Source organism: Molossus molossus, unplaced genomic scaffold, assembly GCF_014108415.1.
Source record: "Molossus molossus isolate mMolMol1 unplaced genomic scaffold, mMolMol1.p scaffold_m16_p_18, whole genome shotgun sequence".
NCBI lineage: Eukaryota > Metazoa > Chordata > Mammalia > Chiroptera > Molossidae > Molossus > Molossus molossus.
Window position 1 is genome coordinate 59374563 of NW_023425353.1, and position 23473 is coordinate 59398035.

Sequence of the window (23473 nt, forward strand, 5' to 3'; positions counted from 1 at the left end):
AAAGAATTAAAACGGAATTGTGGCTCTTGCAAAACTGACCTAGTAGTAGTTGGCATGGCCCGTTTGTGCTAGTTGCTACTTTTCGTCCCGTATTTGAAATTCCTTCCTGGTGATCACTGGGTACAGAGCACTGGTGGCCAGGCATGGCCCGGAGCCCTGTGGGGGTGCAGCAGCAGCACAGGGTGGGACTGTGAGGTTTGCGAAGTGTGAGAACGAGGGTTGACAAGCTGCTAATAGCTGCCCACCCAGAGCTGGCATCCCCAGAGCCCTGGTTCCGGGTGGCATTTGGTTTTACCAGAAGCTAATGGCCTCATCTTCCATTTGGGAAGATGACCCATGTCTCTGGGCATTTTCCCAGCTGCTTGCAAAGCCCATGTGCCATCTTGTGCCGCAAGCATCATTCTAGAGCCTTCTAGACCCCTCTCACCTCTCCTCTGTACCAAAGTAAAAATTATAAATGTTGGCAGAGAGATTTGGGCTAAAAAAGTAATTCTTCGTATATTTCTGAAATGGGATGAAACGCCACTGTTCGTTTCCTTTGAACAGCACAAACTCAGTTATAGGCCTTCACTTTGAAGCCGGAATTTAAAAAATGCTGTCACTGAGCAGTAAGTGGGGACGCGTGGGGACATCGTTGTGTTTGGGTGCGAATGACGGGCCCTGGTCTGTCGGTGCAGGTGTCTCAGCTCCGGCATGAGCTGTCCATGAAGGACGAGCTGCTCCAATTCTACACCAGCGCCGCGGAGGAGAGCGAGCCCGAGTCCACGTGCTCAACCCCGTAAGTCCCCAGAGGGCGTGTCCATGCCCTGGTGGCCGTCCGTGCCCTGGCGTTGCCTGGCCGGGGCGCCTTCTCCAGCAGGGCAGGGCAGCCGCTCCCGGCCTCCAGACCAGGCACCTCCGTGTGCCTCGCGCAGACTGACTTCACCGTGTTAGTGGGGCGTGGAGTTTCCGTTTTCCTCTCCTGGGTCCTCTTGTTCATGTCGGTTGAGACTGATTTGGCCTGGCGTGTCAGTGGGTGACAGGGTGGGCTCTGCTGTTAGAGAAGGCAGAGTCCTGGCACCCGGGGTGCTGTGGTGGGGCCTCTGGGAGCAGAGCCTCGTGTTAGCAGCACGAGAGCTGGTGGCCTGAGTTCCGTTCTCGACTCCGTGGCTTCCTAGCTGGGTGCCCTTGGCTAAGTTACTTAACCTCTCTGTGCTTGTCGCCTTATCTGCGCTTATCTGCACTTAGCTCACAGGGTTATGAACATTACGTGAGGTAATACAGCTATTTAAACGGTCGTTGGCACAGAGCGGCGCATTATCAATGTTAAAGTCCCAGGCATTCCGGAACGTGTGGGCTTCGAACAGAGCTGATTCCCCCGGATTCTCAGCCATGTGGCCACTGCAGATTGTGGGAAAGGGTTGGGGTGTGAGTCTGAAGTGGGAGCGAGCCTGTGTGTTGGCAGATTGCCATTGTTCTGGGGGTGTGGGAGCAGCCTGAGGGTCCCGGTCACGGCTGCGTGTTTCCGGGCCTCCCTGGTGGTGGGAGGAACGTGTGTCCCTAGAAAGCGATCGATCGTACCATCCCCCCAGGTTGAAGAGGAACGAGTCATCCTCCTCGGTCCAGAATTACTTCCATCTGGATTCTCTTCAGAAGAAGCTGAAGGACCTCGAAGAGGAGAACGTTGTACTTCGGTCCGAGGTGATGTCCACAGTCCGCTCTTGTCCCCTCTGGAGGGGTGGTGGCCCTGCTCACCTCGTCTGGTGAGAACAGCCATGGTTACCGTGCATTCTCAAAGGCCACAGTGTGGAAGAACACCTGGACCTTGGCTCATCTGCATGCTGGGCGTTGCCTCCCGGGGCTGGGCCAGACCCACGGGGAGCTGCAGCGCGTGGACAGGCACAGGTGGCAACCCATCCCCCTTCACAGTTAGGCAAAAGCTCCCGCAGTGGGGTCTTTCCAAGGTGTTCTCGGCTCTGACGGACACGACTCGGAGGCCTAGTGCGAAGGCCTCATGTTCATGTCACCGCGGGTGACAGGAAACAGTATCCGAGGAAATAGTGCCCGAGAACTTGGAGACACCTTTCTTAGACAGTTAACAAGGCTGAACAGAGGCAGCTTGGGAACTCGTGCTTTTGAGTATCTCTGATTGGCGAGTCTCTGTGCTAGGCATTTTGCCTGCGTCATTTTTTAAAATTTTCACAACCAGGCTGCAAGCTGGTGACTTTGAGTCTCATTTCTAGTGGGAAGACTATGACGCAGGCTGCTGGGTGCAGCCCTGTTTATCAGGCCGTAGTTGGCCCAGTGAGGGCTGGTTTCCACCAGGGTGGCCCAGCGCTCCCCTGAGCCCCTCCAGGAGAACACACCACCTGTCCCTTTAAACTTGCCCACACCATGGAGAGAACCTCACATCTGGGCTGAACAGGACACTCGTAGGCACGAGGAAAGGGTCATGCTGTCCTGGACTTCACCTCTCCCACTCCCTCGTTCACTGAGGGGTTGTCTGAACTGTGCCAGCCAGTGGCTGGGCCAAGACCACAGCCCAATGCTCCCCATTCTGAGTCGGGTGCTGCCCTCCCAGTCTGCCCCAGGGAAGCGCTCAGTCCGGGGCACGCAGCGAAGGTCCCTCTCGGAGTCTTCACCTAAAGCTACCAGGGAATCCCTGCCAGAGTCTGGCTACACCGCCTCGGCTTTCAGGAGGGTCGTGTCTCTCTGGGGCCAGGATCTGAGGGCTCAGAGACACCGTCTGTCTAACGGGGACCTTCAGACCTCTACCCTCCCACTTTTTTAGCAGGGAGCAAGCAATGCCAAGTCCTGGAATAGCTCGTGGCTCTCTGAATTTTAATTCTTTCATAGCCTGCTTTGTTTGTTTTTTTTTTTCTCAGCTGAAAGCAGTCGTTTTAACGCCAACTCAGAACCACATAGGACAGTGCCTGGCACATCATGGAAGAACATGTTAGCCATTCTCGTGTGGTTATCCTTAGAATATCCACCATAGACAGAGCTGTGTCCTGGGCACTGTTCGCCGCAAACAGGTTTAGGCTGTGAGCCGGGACAGATACAAATGAATAGACAGACAGACTGGACACGAGACGGCTCTTTGCAGTTTTAGTAAAGCGCGTGGCTTTGTGTGGCGCCCTCTAGTGGTACATTTTCCAGCTTTGAGACTCTGAGATTCAGATTAACTTTCTGTATTTGAGGGTGCAGTGGGTGACTTTCCAGACCCAGGGGAGCCCTTGCTCCATGCCCCAGCCTGGCCTACCCCAGCAGTCCAGGTGTGAATACGGGCCTCTGACCTGGGCCTTGTCCACAGGCCTGCCAGCTGAAGACGGAGACCATCACCTATGAGGAGAAGGAGCAGCAGCTGGTCAATGACTGCGTGAAGGAGCTGAGTATGTCCCTGGCCCTCACCCCACTCCTAAGCCCTCTTCTTATGTCCTGTGCCTGCCATCGTGAGAACAGACAGATTCGCGTCCCCTGACGAGGTGCAGTCTCCCGGCCACCAGGGCTCTAGCATTTTCCTTCAAACGCGACGTCTCCCAGTCTGGTATGGACCCCCTCGCCCCGATTTGTGAGAAATTAGGGTTGGTTGCCAGCCATACGTTGTCTCAATTTCTCGCTGAACTGGGCATTTAATTTTGATTTGGCTTTCTACTGGCCAATTGGGGTCCTTTAATGGCTTAGTTAGGCGTAGCTTCAGAGTTAGTTCTGCGTTGAAGGTGGAAAAACCGCTTTCTAGTCATTTGATTTGTGAAACTTGAGGCAAAGAGTTCTTGTCACCACCTGCCCCTCCCCCCACTACAGATTTACAAGTTAAGATTAGACAAAGCGGTAAACAGACTATTTTGAGTTTCAGCAAAACACTAAGTAAATGAAACACACCCCCTGTTGAAATCTAGTAAAACGAGTATGGCTCCGAATGTCGGTGGAGAGCACCCAGGGGGTCGTTCTGTGCAGGGCAGTACTTCCCTTCTAGAGCAGGGTCAGCAGGAAGTGCTAGTAATGACGCGGGTTCGTTCCGGTGGGAAAGTGGGTTTTGGCCAGGCGCACCGTTGTGTGGGTGTGGCACCTCCTGGCTCGCTCCCGAGGCCAGCCTGATCTCTGGGCAGGCAGCCTTGGTCAGTGGGCTTGGGCCCTCACACTGAGCCTGGAGGCCACAGCCGGGCCAGGTTCCTCCTCGGGCCAGAGGGAGCCAGAGGAAGCCACTCTGCTTTGCTTCACCATAGAGCAAAGTTCCTTCTTCATATGTCCTCCTGCTCCCCATCTCCCCGACCCATCCCCATCTCCTAGTAGAGGTGCTTTTCCGTGTACAAGCCACAAAGAAATCCTTTTCTCTTGGTCTGCCTGTGGGGTTTTCCGATTCGAAGAGTGATTGTTGTTTCTCGGCCCAAGGGGACGCCAACGTGCAGATTGCCAGTATCTCCGAGGAGCTGGCCAAGAAGACCGAAGACGCTGCCCGCCAGCAGGAGGAGATCACGCACCTGCTGTCCCAGATCGTTGACCTGCAGAAGAAGGCCAAAGCTGTAAGGCCCCGTTTCCCTGGCCGACACAGGGGTCGTGCTGACGCCGAGAAGGGCCTCCACCCCACAAGGCAGTGCCCTTTGGTTTCCTATCTTAGGAGAGGCTGCCCTTTGGAGAAGGAGCTTAGTGGATTCAGTAATTTGCTATTTATCACCACTTTTCTCCTAAGAGTATCTTCAAAGTAATGGAATTCACTATGAAAGGTGCTGTAGATAAGGAGTTTGGGAAATTAACTTATGAGTCATCTAGTCTAGTATTTGTTTTTACACCCGCACCTGGTCTGTTCTGCAGCAGAACAGCGCCCCCTTTAGGTGAAGCAGCCAGAAGACAGTTTGGTTTTCCCTATTTGGCCTTTGCAGAAGCTTGAGGTGAAGTGCTTCTGGAGAGCAGCTGACTGGGGTGGGGTGGGTGGGGCACAGAATGAATATGGGTGTAGAAAGACTGCCTTCAAAATTCCATAAAAGACAGAAATTCCCTCCAGTGTAAGATAAACGTCCTTGCAGCAGTGTCGTGGGATCCTAACGGGTCAGGTCATTAGAAGGGAGAGTTAGACTTTGCTAAGTGTCCTGAGAGAGACGCTGACCGCCCTGTGCCCGTTTCAGTGCGCAGTGGAGAATGAAGAACTCGTCCAGCACCTGGGGGCCGCCAAGGATGCCCAGCGGCAGCTCACTGCCGAGGTAAGTGGCTCCCCCTCATTTCACCGGGGCCCCTGATGCCAATTAGGGGGCATCAGCCTCTCTGGTGGGCTGTGGGTCGTGTTCCCCCCAACAACCTTTTTTTTTTTTTTTAAATCCTCACCCGAGGATATTTTTCCTTTATCTTCAGACAGAGAGAGAGAGAGAGAAACATTGGCGTGAGAGAAACACATCTACTGGTTGCCTCCTGCACAACCCCAACCAGGGCCAGGGACCAAACCGCAATCGATGTAGGTGCCCTTGACCGGAATTGAACCCATGACTCTTTTGGTCCATGGGTCGATGCTCTAACCATTGAGCCAAACCGGCCAAACCTCAACAGCCATTTTTATATTGAACTAAAGGTCGTTTTTACCCCTAAGCCGACTCCCGCTGATGCAGTCACTGGTGGTGAGCACCTGGGAGACTGGGCTCTGCACCAGCCCGGAGCCAGGCGTGCACGGGCTCTGCACAAACCGGCCAGTCAGAGCTGACACGGGGCCACGCAAGGGGAGCCCATTCAAAGACACCCTTGAAACGGTATCACGGTGTGCTCTCCCATTTGGTTGCACATATTTCTAATCTCAGTTGCCCCCGGTTAGAGTTTTAGGAGATTTCTGAGTCTGTAAGTGTGTTCCACGTGAAAGAGAAACTGAACCTTGAGGACCGGCAGGCAATTGGCTTCAGGCCGCAGGGTGCCGGGGCCTCTGTGAGCGTGCAGGGTCTTTCGGGCGGTGGGGGTGTGGGGCATGACCCCAGTGCTCACGAGCTGCTGCCCTGGCCCCTGCAGCTGCGAGAACTGGAGGACAAGTACTCCGAGTGCATGGAGATGCTTCACGAGGCGCAGGAGGAGCTCAAGAACCTCCGGAACAAGACGGTGCCCAACACCACGTCCCGGCGCTACCACTCGCTGGGCCTGTTCCCCATGGTGCGTGCTGCTGCGTCCTCACACCCCTGTGCCACCCGGAGGCGGGGTTGGGGTGGAGTCTGTGCACAGGGGCCTCTCATTTTACAGCTTGGACCCGGGTTCGAGCTGAGGGCTCCTGAGCCCAGCCACTGGCCTCTTGGCTATGGGAGACAGATTGGGTCTTTATTTCCCATCCCTCTGCATCTTGTCTTTTCTCCTCCTGCTCTGAAGAAATTTAGTAAAACTGGATTTAGTAGGAACCTACGCTATTTGGAAGATGTTATCTATACACTGTTTTTCTGACCTTATGAGAATATGTGCTACTGTGGTCTCACCAGCACCTTCCTGAGTTCCAGACTCCCTGAATGGTGCTGCAGGCTCTTTGTAGGCTTATTAATCCATCTGCTGGTGGGTCAGTGTCTGTGATCTGGAAAACGTTGCTCTCTGTGCTAGGTGTGGTTTTTTGTTGTTGATAATCCTCACCTGAGGTTATTGTTTTCTACTGATTTTTAGAGCAAGTGGGAGGGAGGGAGGGGAAGAGAGAGAGAAACATCGATGTGAGAGAGACTCATTGATTGGTTGCCTCCTGCAACCGAGGCCAAGAATCGAACCTGAAACTCTGGTATGAGGGCCGATGCTCTAACCACTGAGCACACCAGCCAGGGTTAGGCGTGGCATTTTTATATTTTTCACCTTATTTTTTCTCCACCTTTTGTGTAGCCCTAGCTGGACCTGTTTCCTGTTTGGGCTGCAGGGAGCAGGGCTGAGGGTTTCCACGAGGTCACTCCCTCAGGTTGTTGGGCAGGTGCCCTGTGACCCTTGCTGAGCTTCCTCAGACCCCAGCCCTGGGCGGTGCGCGCCATGTCTGTCCACCGCCGTCCTCCTTCCGTCTCTCTACGACCTGACCTAGCCTTGTAGATGCTTAATAAATACTAGATTTGGATAGTGGATGGCCGGACCGGAGAACAAACTACCCAGAACCTTTATATCTGGGGCCTGTTTCCATGGTTTGGTGAAATGGCGGCTTCTCCGAGGGGAGGACTTTTAAAGTCCCCCGACTGGGACAGGGGTGGATGGCCGCATAGATGTCGGTGGAGCTTGGTCCCTTCCGGATTTGGTCTTCCTTGGGGCGCTTCCCCTTCACCCTACCCCTTGTCGTCTGCTCTTCCTAAATCATGATCTCTGTTCCTTTGTTGCTTTCCTACCTCATCAGGCTAGACCTGTTCCTCCTCTTCTCTCAACTTGACTGAAATCTAATGAAACCAAAACGAAAGGCCCAGAACATCACTAGCCAGCTTCCCAGGAGCAGACTGGTGACCCAGTGATTCTAGGAACCCCAGCAGAGAACATTCTGGCCCCCAATTCCTTGCTGTAGAGCTGACACTGGGCTTACCGACTGGCCTGGGTAGCTGTGCACACTTCTTGCCTCAGTTTCCCTCCTTCCTGGCTTCTCATGTGGGCGCAGTGGCCCCCCAGGCCCCGTGCGACTAGATTCGCTCCATTGCATTCCGCACGCTCAAGGCCTGACCTGTGTTTTTCAGATTTAAACCATCACGTGAGAGACGTTGAAAATCTGCGGTTGGGTTTCTTCTGGAGAGAGTCTCAGCTTCACATTTGCTGAGATAAAGCTTTTGTTTATCTGTTTCTGTAGCTGATGGCACAGCTCTGTTTTTGAAGATGTCTATTTTTAAAGTGCATGATGCCTTAAATGTACTTCAGTTCATTTCATTTAAATCAATTCATTTAAATGCGATTAAGAATTCAGTTCCTCAGTCACACTGGCCCCATTCCAAGGGTTCAGTGGCCCCGGGTGACCCCCATGTTGGACAGAAAAGAGCATGTCCGTCATCACAGGAAGTTCGGTTGGCTAGCGCGGCTTTAGTCCTTCCCTTCAGGTTGTCCCAGCTTGGGTGACCTCTGCCCACACCTGGTTCCGTTGACGTCTGCCTGGATTCCTGCGTGGGATTGTCTGTTAGGTTCTACCTCATTCCGTGAGAAACGGTGAGCGCTCAGAGCCCTGGGCGAGCGGAGCAGTTGGCAGCCCCTGCAGACCGGGAGGACACTAGCTTAGTGCGGCCCACGTGGGCCATGGCATCATCTCTGACTGCTCAACCTTGTTGGCCTATGGAAGTTTGCCCATCGGTGTCATTCTGAACACAGCCCTCTCGCCCTCCCTACGTTCTCTGGCTCTCCTGTGGCCACAGCCCCGGCTCCGTGGATTGGCCGAGGGAACATAGGATTGGCTTTCAGACCCTTAGCTGCGTGGGAGTGAAGGGGCTTCCCACTCGGTGCCCTGGGCGCCTGCTCCGTTCGGTGCCTGCTGCGTTCAGAACCGGCCTGGGGATTGCTCAGCCCGGGTCTCTGACGACGGCCAGTCTGTCAGCCGTGCCTTACGGGAATTCTGTGGGCTCTGAGGCCTCAGTTTACCCTTCTGTGGCTAGCCTGAGCACGTGCCTCTTTTAGAGAGCGCATTTGAGTTGCTGCTCACACGTGTGTCTTCTGGCTTTTCCCAGGACTCCTTGGCAGCCGAGATCGAGGGGACGATGCGGAAGGAGCTCCAGCTGGAAGAGCCCGAGTCACCCGACATCGCGTACGCCTCACTTCTGGGCTCCCTGGAGACCGCGGGTGGCTGCGGTGGCACAGCGGGCGTGTTTGGGCCTCTGGCACCAGCAGTGGTCACTGTGGTCCTGCAGACTGAGGAGATCAGAGGACACAGCTGACGGCATCCCCAGCTCCTCTTGTTAGGGTTTATAGATGAGCTTCCCCCAAGTCGGGAGAGGAGAGCGGTACTTGCCGCCTCTCAACTCACGCTGCGTCTTCACACCTGCACTCATTGTTACCTTGCCTCTCAGTGAAAAACATGATTTTAAAATGTTAGCATCTTTTAGGAAAAGGAAACACAGGATGTGAGATACAGAGGGCTCTTCAGGAGGGGTGTGAGCAAGCTTCCGTTTCCCTTGGGGATCCGCGAAGGGATTTTGGCCTCTGTTATCTCCCTTCTAACTTGAGACCTCGCGCCTGGCCTGCCCTGAGCTGTTAGTGAGGTCCTGTGGGTCCGAGTTCATCGTGTGCTCTGTACCAAAGCCCCGTGGACAGACCCGAAGAGGGATCCAGGGGCCCAGTGTCCCTGAGCCTTGACACGTGTGTGAAGCCCCATCCCGGAAGGAAGCATCCCTTATAGAAATGTGCCTTTTTCTCCTTAAAAGGGAACAAATGAGCATCAGAATGTGTGGTTCCGCTCTTAGAAATAACAGTTTCTAAAAACAGACTAATCTGGCATTCATCACCTCAGACGCTGAGGACTAAGTCTTCCTTTTTTTAATACACAGTCGTACGCTGCATAATGACGTTTCGGTCCGTGACGGACCACACATAGGATGGTGGTCCCATGCGGTTATCATGGAGCTGAGAATCCCTACCGCCCAGTGCCGTCAGAGCTGTCATATGCCTAACACAGCTCGTCACGTCTGCGGTGATGCCGTATCCCAGTGTACCGCACACAGTCACGTACAGTACATACTACCGGATCATGATGATAGCCCACGCGGTTACTGGTTTATGTATTTGCTATACTCGTTATCATTTTTTTTAGTGTCCTCTCCGCATTTTAAGAATGCATTTGCTTTACCCTGTGCCACACCAGCAGCAGCCTCACTTACCCCAGGTTCACCCGACTCTGGAGTGCATTTTGCTCTTGTGCTCGAGTTAATCCCGTGTTGTGTTGTACAGTGACGTGCTGTACAGACGTGTAGCCCAGGAGCAGTTGGTTCTGTCGTCTAGGTTTCCGTAGGTGCACTCTGGGATGTTCGCACTGTGACAAAATTGCGTAACAACACGGTTCTCAGGCCGTACCCGTCATTAAGCGGCACATGACTGTATGTGAATAGTCAAGAAAAACTCATGCTACAGATATTTGCTGAGCCCTGTGATGTGCTGAGCAGGGGACACTGCCCCCTGGCGTGTGCATTCTAGTGACCGTCATGGGAAAAGAAGACTAGCTGGGAGACAGCACTTCCTAAGTATTTTTATTTGTAGGTCAAGACTGAGGGAGGTGGAAAGTAGTACCCGTCCTGCTAGCATCACCTGGCAAGACACAGGCGTGTATTAGAGCCCTGAATTCAGTGGGCGGGGAGCCTCCATTCCAACCAGCACCCTGAAAAACACGTGGAAGGCACAGCACGGCAGCTTGCTTGGGCTGGCGTGGGCCAGCTGCCCTTTGGCTTCTCAGTCGATAGTTTTTGGAGGGTTTAACTCTGGGACGTTCCTACACTTGCTTATTCATGGATGATGTCGTTGCTTCTCCCCAGTCACCAGAAGCGAGTCTTTGAGACGGTGAGAAACATCAACCAGGTCGTCAAGCAGAGGTCTCTGACTCCCTCCCCCATGAACATCCCGGGCTCCAACCAGTCCTCAGCCATGAACTCCCTCCTGTCCAGCTGTGTCAGCACCCCCCGATCCAGCTTCTACGGCAGCGACGTCGGCAATGTCGTCCTGGACAACAAGACCAACAGCATCATCCTGGAAGCAGAGTCGGCCCCCCTGGGGTGAGCCAGCCAGGAGTCTTTACTTTCTGTCTTGGAGAGAGGTGGTGTGGACTGAACGCAGGTTCAGTAATCAGAAGAGGGAGACTGATAAGAATCACCTGAAAAATAGACCCTTCGGCGCTCAGATGTGTTTTACCGACCGGCTGAGTCCGTGCTTATCCTTGATGCTGATGTTTTAACCAGTGTGAAGCGGTATTATGGGATGCAGCAGGAAGTCTGCTTTTCTGTAAAATGCCACAGGGAAGGATAGGCAAATAGTCGTTACTGTTCATTTTCACTGTGAAGGCGACAGGATAGACATCTGTTTCAGGAACCTTTTGGTGGCTGAGGTGTTTGAAAGGCTGAGAAGGACGCAGGCTCTATCTCATGACCAGAATCTGGTTTGCTTCAGAAGGGGGGGTGCAGGGCACCCCACAAGTGCCCACCACACTGAGTGTCCTTGAGGTGGGCCCCCCTCAGCAGTGGCTGGTCCCCCGCCATCCAGAACACTACTGTGCACACTGTTCTTGTGACTTAATAAAACTGGTTTTTCTGACCAGTTGGGTCACACCCTTGGGAAACTGCTTGATCAGGACAGTTTTGAGCTTTTTGCTCCTTAAATTCAAGGAGAAAGAGAAGCGTCCTCTGAGTTGGCTGCCCTTCCTGAATCTAGGAACTGCTTCTTTCTAAGGGAGGTGTTTATAGGGACCGGATAGTATGTCATGAGTGTACATTTTCATTCTGCCTGAGTGGTTTCTTCCCTCTGCTCCCCCCCACACCCAGAAAAGAAAACCAAGAGGGAATTAGTTCTTCAGGACAGACATTGTCCCCATTTATGCCTGCATCTCGAAGGCTTGCCGTGTCCTTAGGAAACCCCGACGCCGCCCTGCGCACTCAGCAGTAAGCCTCGTGTGCGTTGCGCAGCGCCTCCTGCTGACTGTTCACGTTCACGTGTCTCCCCTCCTTCCAGAAACGACGAGCAGAGTAAGAAGCCAGGAACACCGGGCACCCCAGGCTCCCACGACCTGGAGACGGCGCTCAGGCGGCTGTCCCTCCGCCGGGAAAACTACCTGTCGGAGCGGAGGTTCTTCGAGGAGGAGCAGGAGAGGAAGCTCCGGGAGCTGGCAGAGAAGGGCGAGCTGCTCAGCGGCTCCCTCACGCCCACCGAGAGCATCATGTCCCTGGGCACGCACTCCCGCTTCTCCGAGTTCACCGGCTTCTCGGGCATGTCCTTCAGCAGCCGCTCCTACCTGCCCGAGAAGCTCCAGATCGTGAAGCCGCTGGAAGGTGATCACCAGGGCCCTCGGCCCCTCTCTGCCCTGCTGGGTGACTCCCTGTGGTCTCTGATCCACCACCAGCCAGCAGGGAGCATCTGCCATGCATACTCCTTTTTCTTCAGGGATAGCCGCCCGCGCTGCTGGTTTGAGTTCCTCTGAGGGCTCTGGCTGGGTCCCCGCTCCCCAGTGCAGGTTTGGAAATGCACACACGGTACCCACGACTAACCTCAGCCAGGAAGCCAAAGAAAAGAATGAGCTGACCTTGGCTTTCTAGTTCTCTCTCTCTTGCATCTAGATCCTTAGAAATACAAGTCTTTTTGAGAGGCAGAAGCACTGCTCAGGTGCTCAGAAATCCCGTAGGCCCAGCCCAGGGTCCCGCCCAGGGGTCCGAGCAGTGTAGAGAATTAATACTTTGACTTCTCAGAAGTGTTGGTGTCAGGGAGGGAGGGTTTTCTCAATAACCATATGAAAGTGGTTTGCAATTGCTCTTTACAGTTTGTCAGCTCACATGTTCTGCTTCGATCTTCAAATAAAGAGTATGGCTCTGTGTTCTGAGCAAAGTTCCCAGACAGCCACTCTTTGGGGGCCAGTCGGTGGGCTGTGGAGGCCAATGAGTTCTGTGCCTCCTGAATCCCGCCTTTTCCAGGGCCAATTCCCTTTGTACTACCAGGGACACCCCAGATGATTAAACTCGTGGGAAAACACCTCTTTTTCCTTGAAGCATTATAAAATGCCTGCCCTTTACCTAACACTACCCAGCCACATGTTTGTATTTTTCATTTTTTATTCCTTTAGTTTGGAAACCCATGTGAGTTTGAGAAGATGTTTTAGAATTCTAGATTACATTTTTGATGAAAAGCCAAATCAGAATTCCTGTAAGGCAGTATTTCTGAGCTTTTTAAGAAGTATTGCCCCCTTTAAAAAAGTATTGGAGCTGTGTTAGATATTTACTCCCCTGAAAATGTAATACCACAGATATACGGTGCATGTATGTGATGTGTGTCTGTGCTCTGTGCCTAAAAAGAGGAGATTCTTTTCACCCCCAAAAAACCCTTCTTCAACCCCTTGGGGGCAGTACGTCCCCTGTTGAGAATTCCTACTATGAGATGAGGTTATTGCTTGTTGAAGACCTAAGACAACCGGGTGCCATATACCCCAAAGGAAGGAAGAGGATGGGTTATGTTCTTTTTTTCATGATTAATTTTTAATTTTATCATTTAGGACCTTAGATTTCAGAAAAGGAACGGCTCTTTTTTTTTTTCTTTTTTTTATGTTGATTCAGTTGTAAGCTTGTTGATTGTTTTATGATCTACCATTATGTCTGTTTTTTCTTTCAATAAAATCTTCCATTTCTGCAATTTTACTTTCTGCCTTTCTTTTCTGTTTTCTCTTTTGTCTCTCAAAGATCATTGGAGTTTACCAGCTCCCTCTTGTCTGCTTTCTATATTTGATTTTGTGTTTCATTAGCTCATCTCAGAACATGTTTTTGGATCCATTTTCCAAGCATTATTACAGGAAGAGATATTTTTTAAAATTTATTTTAACCAATACATCCTTCTTTCTTTTAACCTTGTGACTTAGGTAGCAGTGTTTTTGTGATAAGTTCATGGTATAGGAGGAAATCCCTTTAGATTTGCAAGATAAGTTTCATCTATAGTACCCTGCTCGCCAGAACGCTAAATCACTACCATTAAGAAGTCATCTGTTATCACTATGGCCTGTAACGCATCCTCACCATAGAAGTCCCTCTGGCTCCATTTTGTAGTTCTTGCACTGTTTACTTGTTTAAAATACAACCAGTATTTCATTTCTTCCTCCCCTCCACAGTTGTTTTCTGTGTCACTACGTTTACTTTGTTGGCATGGAAATCTGCCAGACACCATGTTCAGTGCAGCTCTCACCGGGGCACTGGGTACGGTACGTTGCTCACCGTTTTGAGCTCTCTTTCCCTTATTTGTGAACTAGGGCTCACACTTGCCACACAGTATTGTGATGAAAAATAAATGTGTTTCGTACTATGCCTGGCACCTAAGTGGTGAAGCTCAGGCTCCCCGAGTGTATGCCGGGTTGCAGCAGCTCAGGTCGAAAGGTGGCCTTACCAGTGTTGACACCTGGACCAGCATTGTGCTGGGGCCATGTTCTTACATCACCTGTTTCCATTGGCCGACTGAGAAGCTGATAGGATTCCCGTGATCTCCAGTGACCCCAGTAAGTGTACCTGAGGTGAGGCCCCTGGAGAATGTTGGCTGGGATCACAGCAGATAGCCAGTCAGTGCCGTCCATCGGTGTCCCCTGCCTGGGTAATTAATCTGCTGCTGGAGTCAGCCAGCACAGCTGGCTCGGGGTTTCAGAATGCGAGCACTCTTGTTCCTTCAGCTCACCTTACACGCTCTGAGCAGGTGAAGAACAAACAACATTCCGACTAGAAGAGGGAGGAAGATGAGTCGGGCAGCAGTTCCCCCTGCATTTGCTCTTCCTCTCTGATTAAGTATAGCCAAGATGGCATTTCCAAATAAGCAAGATAATATGTCATTAGGGAAAAGCATACACTTCTAAGCTGGACATCACCCAGCAGGTGTAGGTAAAACTGTTAGGGCCAGGAGCTCCTCTGACGGAAATGGATTTGCTTTCCTCCTTCAACGATTTGGATACTTTTTCATTAGAACGGGGTGTGGAAGGCAAACAGAGGGAAAGGGCGGGTGATCATCAGCATGTTTTCCGCGCTGTCCACGCCCTGGTTTCATGGAATTCCATCTCAGGGCCAACTAGGAGCACACAGGTTCCTCCTCCCCACCGAGGCCTGACTGCAGCTCATTCTCTGGGGGCGGGAGGGGGTGGCGCTCGGGGGAGGTGGTTAATAGTAGTCATTCCTCACATAACGTCGCCCATAGGTTCTTGGGACTGCCGTTCAGGTGTGTCATTGACCTGGTTTCTGAGACTCGCGTATGGGAGGTCTCCTCCTGCTGCCTGGGAGCCAGCCTGGGTTCGAAGCTCAGTCGGCCGCTCTCCAGCCGTGCAGCCCCCGGCGAGCTACTTTACCTCCCTGTGCTGTTTCCTGGTCTGTAAAATGAGGACAACAGGGTCATCACGGTGACTGGATGAGCTAATACATGTAGCCTCTTGGAAGAGTGCCTGGCACTTTGTAAGCGCTCAGTAGAAGTCAGCTGTTCTTCGATGAGTAAGGGAGCCCGCGGTGTGGGGTAAACACCTCTGCTGTAGCCTCTTTCCCTCCCCAAGCAGGCCATTGGCTGCCTCGTTCTCTGAGCCCATGCGTGGGATAGGGGCAGGACAGCATGTTGACTGGGGGGATCAAGGTGCACGGGACTCTGATCTGGGCCTGTCCTCCAGCCTCACTGAGCTCCTTTCCAGCGTATTGTGAACATCTGCGCCCCGTCAGAAGCATGATGAGGTTCAGCCCTTCCTTGACACAGTGTCTTCCCCTTTCAGAGGTAGAGGCGAGGTGGCCACATCGAACCCGGGCTTTCTCATCATCCTCTTCAGGCTGAATGTGCAGTCCCGGGTGGGAGGGTCGTGAGAGCTCCTTCAGCAGAAGCGCGTGTCTCCCGGCGGCCCTGGGCACCCACCGGGAGTTCCACTGCCCACCATGTAGTCTCGTCACTGGCTGGAACGCTGACCTGCGTGGATTTGGGGAGGCGGCCAGAGATGAAAAGAACCTGGCCCTTAGCACTGAACCCCGGCTGTGCCGCCACCTATTCAGTGACTCTGGAAAGTCACGTCACTTCGTTGAGCCTCAGTTCCCTCCTGTGTCGAGTATGAGCAATAACACATCCCTCGCAGGGCGGTTCTGAGGAGTTGATGTAACACGTGGAAAACCAGCTGCGGAGCAGGCGTGCCCCAGGGTGGGGCAGCTCTCTGTGACGTGATGCTGCAGACCCGGGCATCCTGGGCCTCAGGATGCGTGAGCAGGGCTCGGCGTGCGTGGGAAGCCCTGGCCCTTTGTGCACCGCGATGCTTCCACGTGAGATCCTTCTGGGGACAGGGTCCGCAGCTGCCTCGGGTTCCCCAGGGATCTGGGAATTAAGAACCACAGGCGGAGGTCAGGGTCTCCCGTCAACACTGCTGGCATTTGGGGCCAGATTGTTCTTTGTCGTGAGGGCTGCCTGTGCCTTGTAGGATGGATGGCAGCATCCCTGGCTTTAACCACCGGATGCCATTAGCACCCCATCTTGCTCCACAGGTGTAACAACCAAAATGCCTCCAGACATTACCCGATGTTCCCTGGGGCACAAGATCACCCCCAGTCGAGAACCACTGCTCTAAGTATGTCTCACCACCTGGTGAGAACAAGTACGTGGTGCCTTCTTTCATGGTGGGCATCCTTTTTTATGTTATTCCTTCTCCTTTTCGCATTTAAAATATTTTCCGTTCATATCCGGTAGAGTCTGGTTAAGTAGGTTGCGGTCGTACTTGTGCATTCGTAAACTGGACAGACCTCGAAGTGGGGTCCGAGAAGTGCCTATGCGTGTGCAGGCGTGTGGACAGGTTTCCTCTGTCATGTGAATTTTAAGTTGCCCAGTGATGAAAGGGTTTCAGGACTTCTTGGTTGAGGTTTTCCCCTGGGAAGTTACTTTCCAGCTGTGATGAGAGATGGGGTCCTTGCTGGGCACCCCCGAGGGTTGGCGATCCTAATTGATGAGCGAGGGTTCTCTGCATCTCGCTCATGTTACTGGTCGGCTTCCTGACCTCCCCTCCTGCCTTCCTTTCCCTTCTGTTCCCCCCCGACGTTCTGAGCTGCTGGCTGTTGGCGTCTCTGGCATCCCTGGCCCCCCTTTCTGACAGGGCAGCCTAGTGGCCGGGAGGGGTTCTTGCCCACCCAGGAGAGGACACCCTGGTAAACCAGCAGTGACCCTCTGGGAGGCCTCCTGTGCGGAAGGCTGTCGACTTCCCATGCCTGAGACCCTGCCCAACGTCTGTCCTGAGTGTAGAATATTGATTTGTGTGGTTGACTTCATCTGGAGAATGAAGACAGAACACCCAGCCTCACGGGCTGTGTGCCCATGATACCAGGGCCATGTGAGGTGTAGCCAGTCTTCCAAGGGGAAGATGGGCTGGGCAGAACCACACACAAGGTTCTGAGGTGGTCCTCAGTAGACACTTCGTAACCCAGGTGTCCTTAGACTTGGTCTTGGAACACTTCTCTGTGCCTGTGCCGCCCTCCAGGGCTCTGGGACACACACTGGTGTTATCACAGATCTCGCACAATGTCATCCGAGTCCCAGGGTCCGGTGTCACCGAGATCGGCTCCTCTGCCTCAGACCTCTGAGGACTTCCCGTGTTCTTCCATCACACCCCGTAGGCTGGTCCTCGAGGCCCCTGGCGGAGAAGAGACAGACACCCAAGTAGAGGCGGCCAGGGCCGTGCCCACCCCTCGTCAGTGTGTGCTGCCGTCTCTCTCTGCCTTTCTCTTCTCGGGCTGCTGGGTTGGCTGGCCATCGTCCCGTCTGCCTCTGCTGTGTCCTCCCCGTTCCCAGCAGTGTGTACTCGACGTAGGATCAGGACATGTCCCCTCCCCCAGCCCCCTTTTGTGCCTGTTTCGCTTATTTTTTTCCTGCTTCTATTCCTGAAGTGATTCTGTGTTGGATTTGGGGGTTGACATCAGTTGATTTAGAATAGTGTTTGTCCCAGACACCCTTGGCACACAGTATGGAGTGAATTTTACTTTAAGAAACTCTTTTTGATTCCTTAAGTCGGTGCCCCTTCTGGCTGTGGTGGGCGGAGCTGCTGTTGCAGAGTAGGAGGGAGGCGGTGTCACCCCCTGCCGACCACAGCCCACCCACTGCGGCGCCCAGGTCCTGCTGGGGCTCTGAGGGTGGTGAGCGGCCGTCGGCTTAGACTTCCATCCTAACCCTCTCTCTCCCTGTCCCCCCGTGTCTGCCTTTGTCCTGCAAGGTTCGGCCACCCTTCACCACTGGCAGCAGTTGGCCCAGCCTCACCTCGGGGGCATCCTGGACCCCCGGCCCGGTGTGGTCACCAAGGGCTTCCGGACGCTGGATGTTGACCTGGACGAAGTGTACTGCCTTAATGACTTCGAAGAAGACGACACAGGTGACCACATTTCCCTCCCGGGCCTAGCTACCTCCACGCCAGTGCAGCACCCAGAGACCTCAGGTGAGAGGTCCCGAGCACGCGTGACTGTCTCAGGCAGCAGAAGTTCCCCGAGCCGGCCTCAGGCTTCCCCAGAAGAGATGCAGGAGCCGCCAGCGGCCGCGGAGGAGGAGGAGGAGGAGGGGTCTGGTGAGGGCACCGAGATAAGTCCTGTGAACCTGGCACCCTTGCCGGAGGCCGAGTTCTGGGCCGTTCTCACCTCTGCCCCCAGCACCATCCGTAGTGGCTCTCTGTCTGTGGCTTCCGCGCGTCTGTGTGGGTGATGACGAGCCCTCTCCCGTGGTGCGGCTCTGGTTTGTAACACAGTCGATGCTTCCTTTGTGACAAACGGGTCCGCTCCTTGCCCATCTCGGAGGCACGCGGCCCAGCGGGACTCCTGGACGAGGAGCAGGAAAGGCTGCTAAAAGGAAGTGGGTTGTTGCCCCCGCCCCACCCCCAGAACGTCAGCTCCCCTCCTGCATGGGTCTCTCCCCGAGGCTGAGGCGCAGACTCTTGGGTCCCCTGAGATGGGCAGTTGCAGGGGACACGGTGAGCTCTGGACCGTTCAGCAGGTGAACAGAATCTGTCACCCGCAAGCCTCCGTCGGGGAGGAGAAAGCCCCGAAAGTGGTCAGGAGTTTAGACACCACTTGATCAGCCTCTGTACTTTTCTAACTGGAACGAAGGTATGTGCGTTCCTTTCCAGCTTGCATGTTTGTTCAGAGTGGATTCTTAAAAGTGTTTTAGCAATGCTCCATAACCAAACCATCCCAAGAGGATGTCAGGGAGCCCTACCTGAGCGGGGACACTGGATAAATTGGGGAACCAGCTCTGGCTAGTCTCCCCTCTGACCACTACCCTCCCACGGTCCCAACAAGCATTCGAGTTGTGACCTTATGTTTACAGAACTACTCACATCCTACGTGCCGCTGGCTTGAAAGGCTTCATGCTCAGGGCCCTGGGGTCACAGTGGTCACGTGCTTAGAATCCGCCGGGCTTCCCAGATCTCCTTGTGCTAAGAAGACAAGGAGGCTCTTACGGGATAAGGGGAGAGACCCAGAAAGGGATGAGTTCACCAGTGTCTTCATCCTGATATTCCCATGTCACCAGCTTTGAAGAGAGGATGCTCATTGCTCTTTGTGACCCTTAGTTTCACACTCCCCGTGCAGTACGAGGCGGCAGAGCCGAGGTCCTGCTGGCGTTCCTCACCCCTGCCGAGTTCCGGTGCCTGTGCCTGTGCCAAGGGACTTCCTGGGGAACCAGGTTTTCTTTTTCCTTTTAATTGTTTTTTTCTTTATTGATTTTTAGAGAGAGGAAGGGAGAGGGGGAGAGAGATAGAAACATCGATGAGAGAGAACATCGATTGGCCGCCTCCTGCATGCCCCTCACTGGGGATCAGGCCCACAACCTGGGCATGTGCCCTGACTGGGAATCGAACCGGCGACCTCTTGGTGCATGGGTCGACATTCAACCACTGAGCCACACCGGCTGGGCTCTTTTTTCTTTAGCATAAATTTTAGAAGTATCTTCAAGTTGAAAGTATTTGATTAGCATATAGGTTTATTATGGTTTATATTCTTTTCTGTAGCAACTAAGTGACCAGATTAAGCTTGCAAGGGAACAGCAATGCTTGCTATTTAGTATCTTCATATGTAAGAAAGAGAAGCCAGCGGTGTTACCTCTTTGTTATGAGTCCGGTGCCATTGGGAAGGCAGACAATAGTACAGGGAATACAGCGGCTGCTGATTTTTGTGGCTGAAGCAGGAGGAATCACGTCCTGTGCGATGACCCCTCCCTGCAGCCCTCCACCTAGAATAGAAGGCGTATCCGCAAGTTAACATGCACCATTAGGTGCGCTTTGGAGAAGTTACGCAGCAGGAACCAAGCTTATCACATGAGCTAAGAACTTCTCTCGGGAGGCGGAGGGGGAGAGGGGACCAGCTCTGAAGGCCCAAGCCGTGAGCACTTCTCTTCCCTAAACAAAGATGCAGTTCTTGGTCCTCCCCTCCTGCGCAGCCCTGCAGCAGATGCATCCCTTTGAGGACAGGGCGGTGGCAGCGTGTTCACAGAGAAGTAACATTTGCTGACGGTCATTTGGGAACCGTCTGGTTGTTCAGACGAGACTTCTTTGGGGCTTGTTTTCTGGGTGAGACTCGTGAAAAGCTCTGCAGAAAGGAAGGGCACGAACCATGGTTTGGCTCCTTTTTCTCTGTTGGTGGGAACGACAGGGCCATTTTGATTCATTCTTGGAATGTAAGAAGCATGTCACTTGAAATAGCGACCCCAGAGGCTCTGAGTGGCACTAGGTACACAGTCTTGGTGTCCAGGCTGGACAGATGAGCTTCAGCAGGAAGGCCTGGGCATCTTTGGTCTCAGCATTTGTATCTGGGCTGGGCTGGTCCCCGCCCCGGTCCACCCTCCATGCGTGGGCTTTTCTGTCACCAGACAACACAGTCCCAGGAGCTGTCTGCCTGGGAAGACTGAGTAGGAAGAAACTTAGAAGGACAAGAAGTGACTTTAACCTTTTTTCTTGCAACTGGATGGTGGAAGAAATTTGGAAGACTTGCATACTAGGTATTTTTGTCTAGAGCCTGCTGTCTCCTGGAGAAAAAGTTTTGAGTACACACTGAAAAAAATTTATTAATATATTTTCATGTATTACTAGTGTATCATCATGTGCTGATTTTTATAATCCCATGTCTTAAAAACGATGAGTCCTTGTTTTCATATTTGTAAACGATTTAGATAATTAAAACAGATTGTTTAAAACAATTTTTAGATGATAGTTTTACTTCATTTCAGTGACACTTGATGTTTTCCTTCACCGAGAGCGTGCACTTTATCAGAAGAAGGAGTCGTTATCCTATTCTGCCCGCGTTCTGAGTTCAGGTGCTCCCGACTAGGGGAGAGCCTGCGTGTGGTTAAGGACTGAGATTCGTTTTCAAGTGCACAGTTGGTAGACGGTTGGTTGGATGTACAGTTCCATTGCATGTTCTTGGATGCCTTGATCTTTAAAGGGGAGAAGGAGCTAGGTTTAAAGCGCAACGGAGATAGAAGGAAGTCAAGTTTATTTTAACACTCAGACACGTGGAAACCATTTCAAGGGGAGGAAATGGCCCAAACCAGGCTCATACAAATATACAAAACGTGGCAGCCCTTCGGACAGCAGCCGTGCGGGGGGCTGTGCCGTCTCCTCTGGGCGCCGTTGCTCTCTGACCTCTGTGCTCACACGAGGGTTCCTTGGAGGGCCGGCTGCCACAGCAGCCTTAGAGCAAAAGGTCTGCTCTCGCCAGCACGTCTGGCCGTCCTGTGGAGGGGGAGAGCACCCTTCAGATGACTGAAATGCATGAGCTGGTGTGTGCCAACCTGATCCCGTGCACGCAGACCACAGAGTCCCGGTCGCCCTCGAGTCCCCCGCAGAGTGTGCTGGCCTGTCCTTGCTCCTTCCTCTTCTCACCATCTGAGGGTGGTCTGTGGGGAGTGGTGGTCTTTCTGCCCATCCTCCCTGAAAGCCCGAACATCCACCAGCGTGGTCACTCGGGTCTACCCCACATACTTGCAGAGAATCCCCCGCACAGTCTGCAGTGCTGCCGGGGGTGGGGGGCAGGGAGGGTGTGCCACGTACCCTCATGACTGATGCAGCAGCAGGATCCCAAGCCCCCAGTTTTCCGGTCAGTACCAGCTTTCACGGGCCCCCAGCGGAGCACAGCAGTCGGAGCCTTTGCCAAGGGCACCTCTCCAAACAGAGAGCACGTTGGTTGGATCAGAGTGAGCGGGCAGGGTGACTGTCCCCCTGACAAAGCCCGTCAGCACCCCCTGCAGCTGCCCGAAGGGTGTGTGCTGTCACGTGCCACACTGTCAGGACAGAAGTCCGCACACTCACCCCCGGTGTGCATTCACCAACAGAGATCTCAAATAATCCAGGACTGATGGAGGGTAAAGGTTATCTTTGACCAATGAGAACTGTGCCAGTGTGAGGCCTGGGGAAGGGGGAACAAATACCAATAGTAGAGGATTGGGGTTTTATTGGGAAGTGCAGCTTCCTGAATAAAATCCTGACGAGAGCACTTGTCAGTGCTAACGCTCCAACCGGGGTGGGGAGCGTCCGGCCCGCGGGTCGTAGCAGGCCCACGAAATCGATACCAGCTGACATCACGCACCTCACCAAATCAGCCTGACCTCGCAGAGCAGGCTAATTTTTACGTTGACAATGGTGTATGGCCTGCAGAAGATGTTATAAAATCTGAATGGCCCTTGGCAGAGAAAAGGTTCCCCCCTGCACCCCGTTACTCTCCTCACAACACTGAGAAAAAGTCAGGCTGAAAAGAAGAAGGTGGATCTCAGCAGGATGTCAGAGCCCCGAGTGGAAGAAAGCGTGTCCTCGGAGGCACTGCAGTGGGGCTCCTGCGGGTGGAGACAAGGGACGAAGGACGGAGCCCCTACCACCGGGAGGAGTCTGTCCTCTTCCTGTGACAAGGGCTCTCTCCTGCACGAAGGGTGTGGGGATCCGCCCGGAGCTGCTCCGTGGCCGCGCAGGAGCCTCGGGCCACTCACTGTCCCTGTGTTGTGTCCCAAGGAGGGGAGGTGCCGCGGCGGTCCGACAGGCGGTGACACGCGGAGAGCTGGCGTCCAGGCATCCCGGCGGTATTTTGTTGGGGCCGAACTCCTGGCTTGGGCACATTTGATACTGGTTGATCGTCCTTGGTCTCCTAAAGCTCTCTCTTTCACTTCTGGGGAACAATGACTTCTGAATTTTAGCAGCCTTTTCCTACGCCCCAAATCCATTTGCATAAGATGGGTTTTGCTTCTGCTGATGCCACTGTGTCTCTAAAATGTCCCTCTTACGCCCCTGTCTTGCAATCGAAGGTCCAATGTGACGGGGGGAGGAGGAAGCGAACATCGCGCCCTTTGATTCAGTGTTCTGGCCCTGCGTTTCAATGGAGCGCGCTTCTGGTTTCGAATCCAGTCTTGCTTTTGTTGGATTTTGTCTTTTAATGTTATCTGTCTTCCACCGGTTTTGTCTCAATGACTTCTGTTTACCGCTTTCTTCTTTCCTCCCGTCTGGATAACCCCTCGCACTGTTTGGGATGCTTTTCTCAGGTGTTGTGTTGCTTTTGTTTCTAGACCTCATGGCAGTCAGAGAATCGTGATTGTTCGGTTGCCTTTTTTTTTTTTTTTCATAGTTCATTCCATTTTTGTTTTGCTTGCAGCAGTTTTTTGGTTATTCAAGTTCCTAAACCATTCCATCTATTGGTTGAGAACCACAGATTCGTAAAGACTGTTTCTTTATGCCCCACCTTTGCATGGAGCTCCCTGTGGTTGAGTTTGCTTTTGTGGCCGTGGCACTGGCTGCCACTCCAGGGGCCACGGGAGCCTCCCTGGACACTGAGAGACGGGTCAGACCACAGTAATCGGGACAAACCAGCCTCGCGTTGCTCCTCGAGTCACCGCCACCATTTTTGTGCTCTGGCTTTGTCCTGCCTGCCTG

At 53.3% G+C, this 23473-nt stretch overlaps 1 protein-coding gene across 6 annotated transcripts in view; it reads left to right on the forward strand.

Annotated features, from left to right (window-relative positions):
- Nucleotides 1-23473, forward strand: part of TRAK1 (trafficking kinesin protein 1) — a 103693-nt gene that overhangs the window by 73554 nt on the left and 6666 nt on the right. For 3 of the 6 annotated variants that reach the window (XM_036266408.1, XM_036266405.1, XM_036266403.1), the window contains 10 exons: nucleotides 678-778; nucleotides 1572-1680; nucleotides 3293-3371; nucleotides 4372-4502; nucleotides 5103-5177; nucleotides 5965-6102; nucleotides 8595-8671; nucleotides 10389-10625; nucleotides 11575-11891; nucleotides 17792-18010. In XM_036266408.1, the coding sequence (XP_036122301.1) occupies nucleotides 678-778; nucleotides 1572-1680; nucleotides 3293-3371; nucleotides 4372-4502; nucleotides 5103-5177; nucleotides 5965-6102; nucleotides 8595-8671; nucleotides 10389-10625; nucleotides 11575-11891; nucleotides 17792-18010 (1483 nt within the window). The remainder of the gene's footprint in view (nucleotides 1-677; nucleotides 779-1571; nucleotides 1681-3292; nucleotides 3372-4371; nucleotides 4503-5102; nucleotides 5178-5964; nucleotides 6103-8594; nucleotides 8672-10388; nucleotides 10626-11574; nucleotides 11892-17791; nucleotides 18011-23473) is intronic. The other 3 variants (XM_036266409.1, XM_036266407.1, XM_036266406.1) reach the window with 1 other exon arrangement.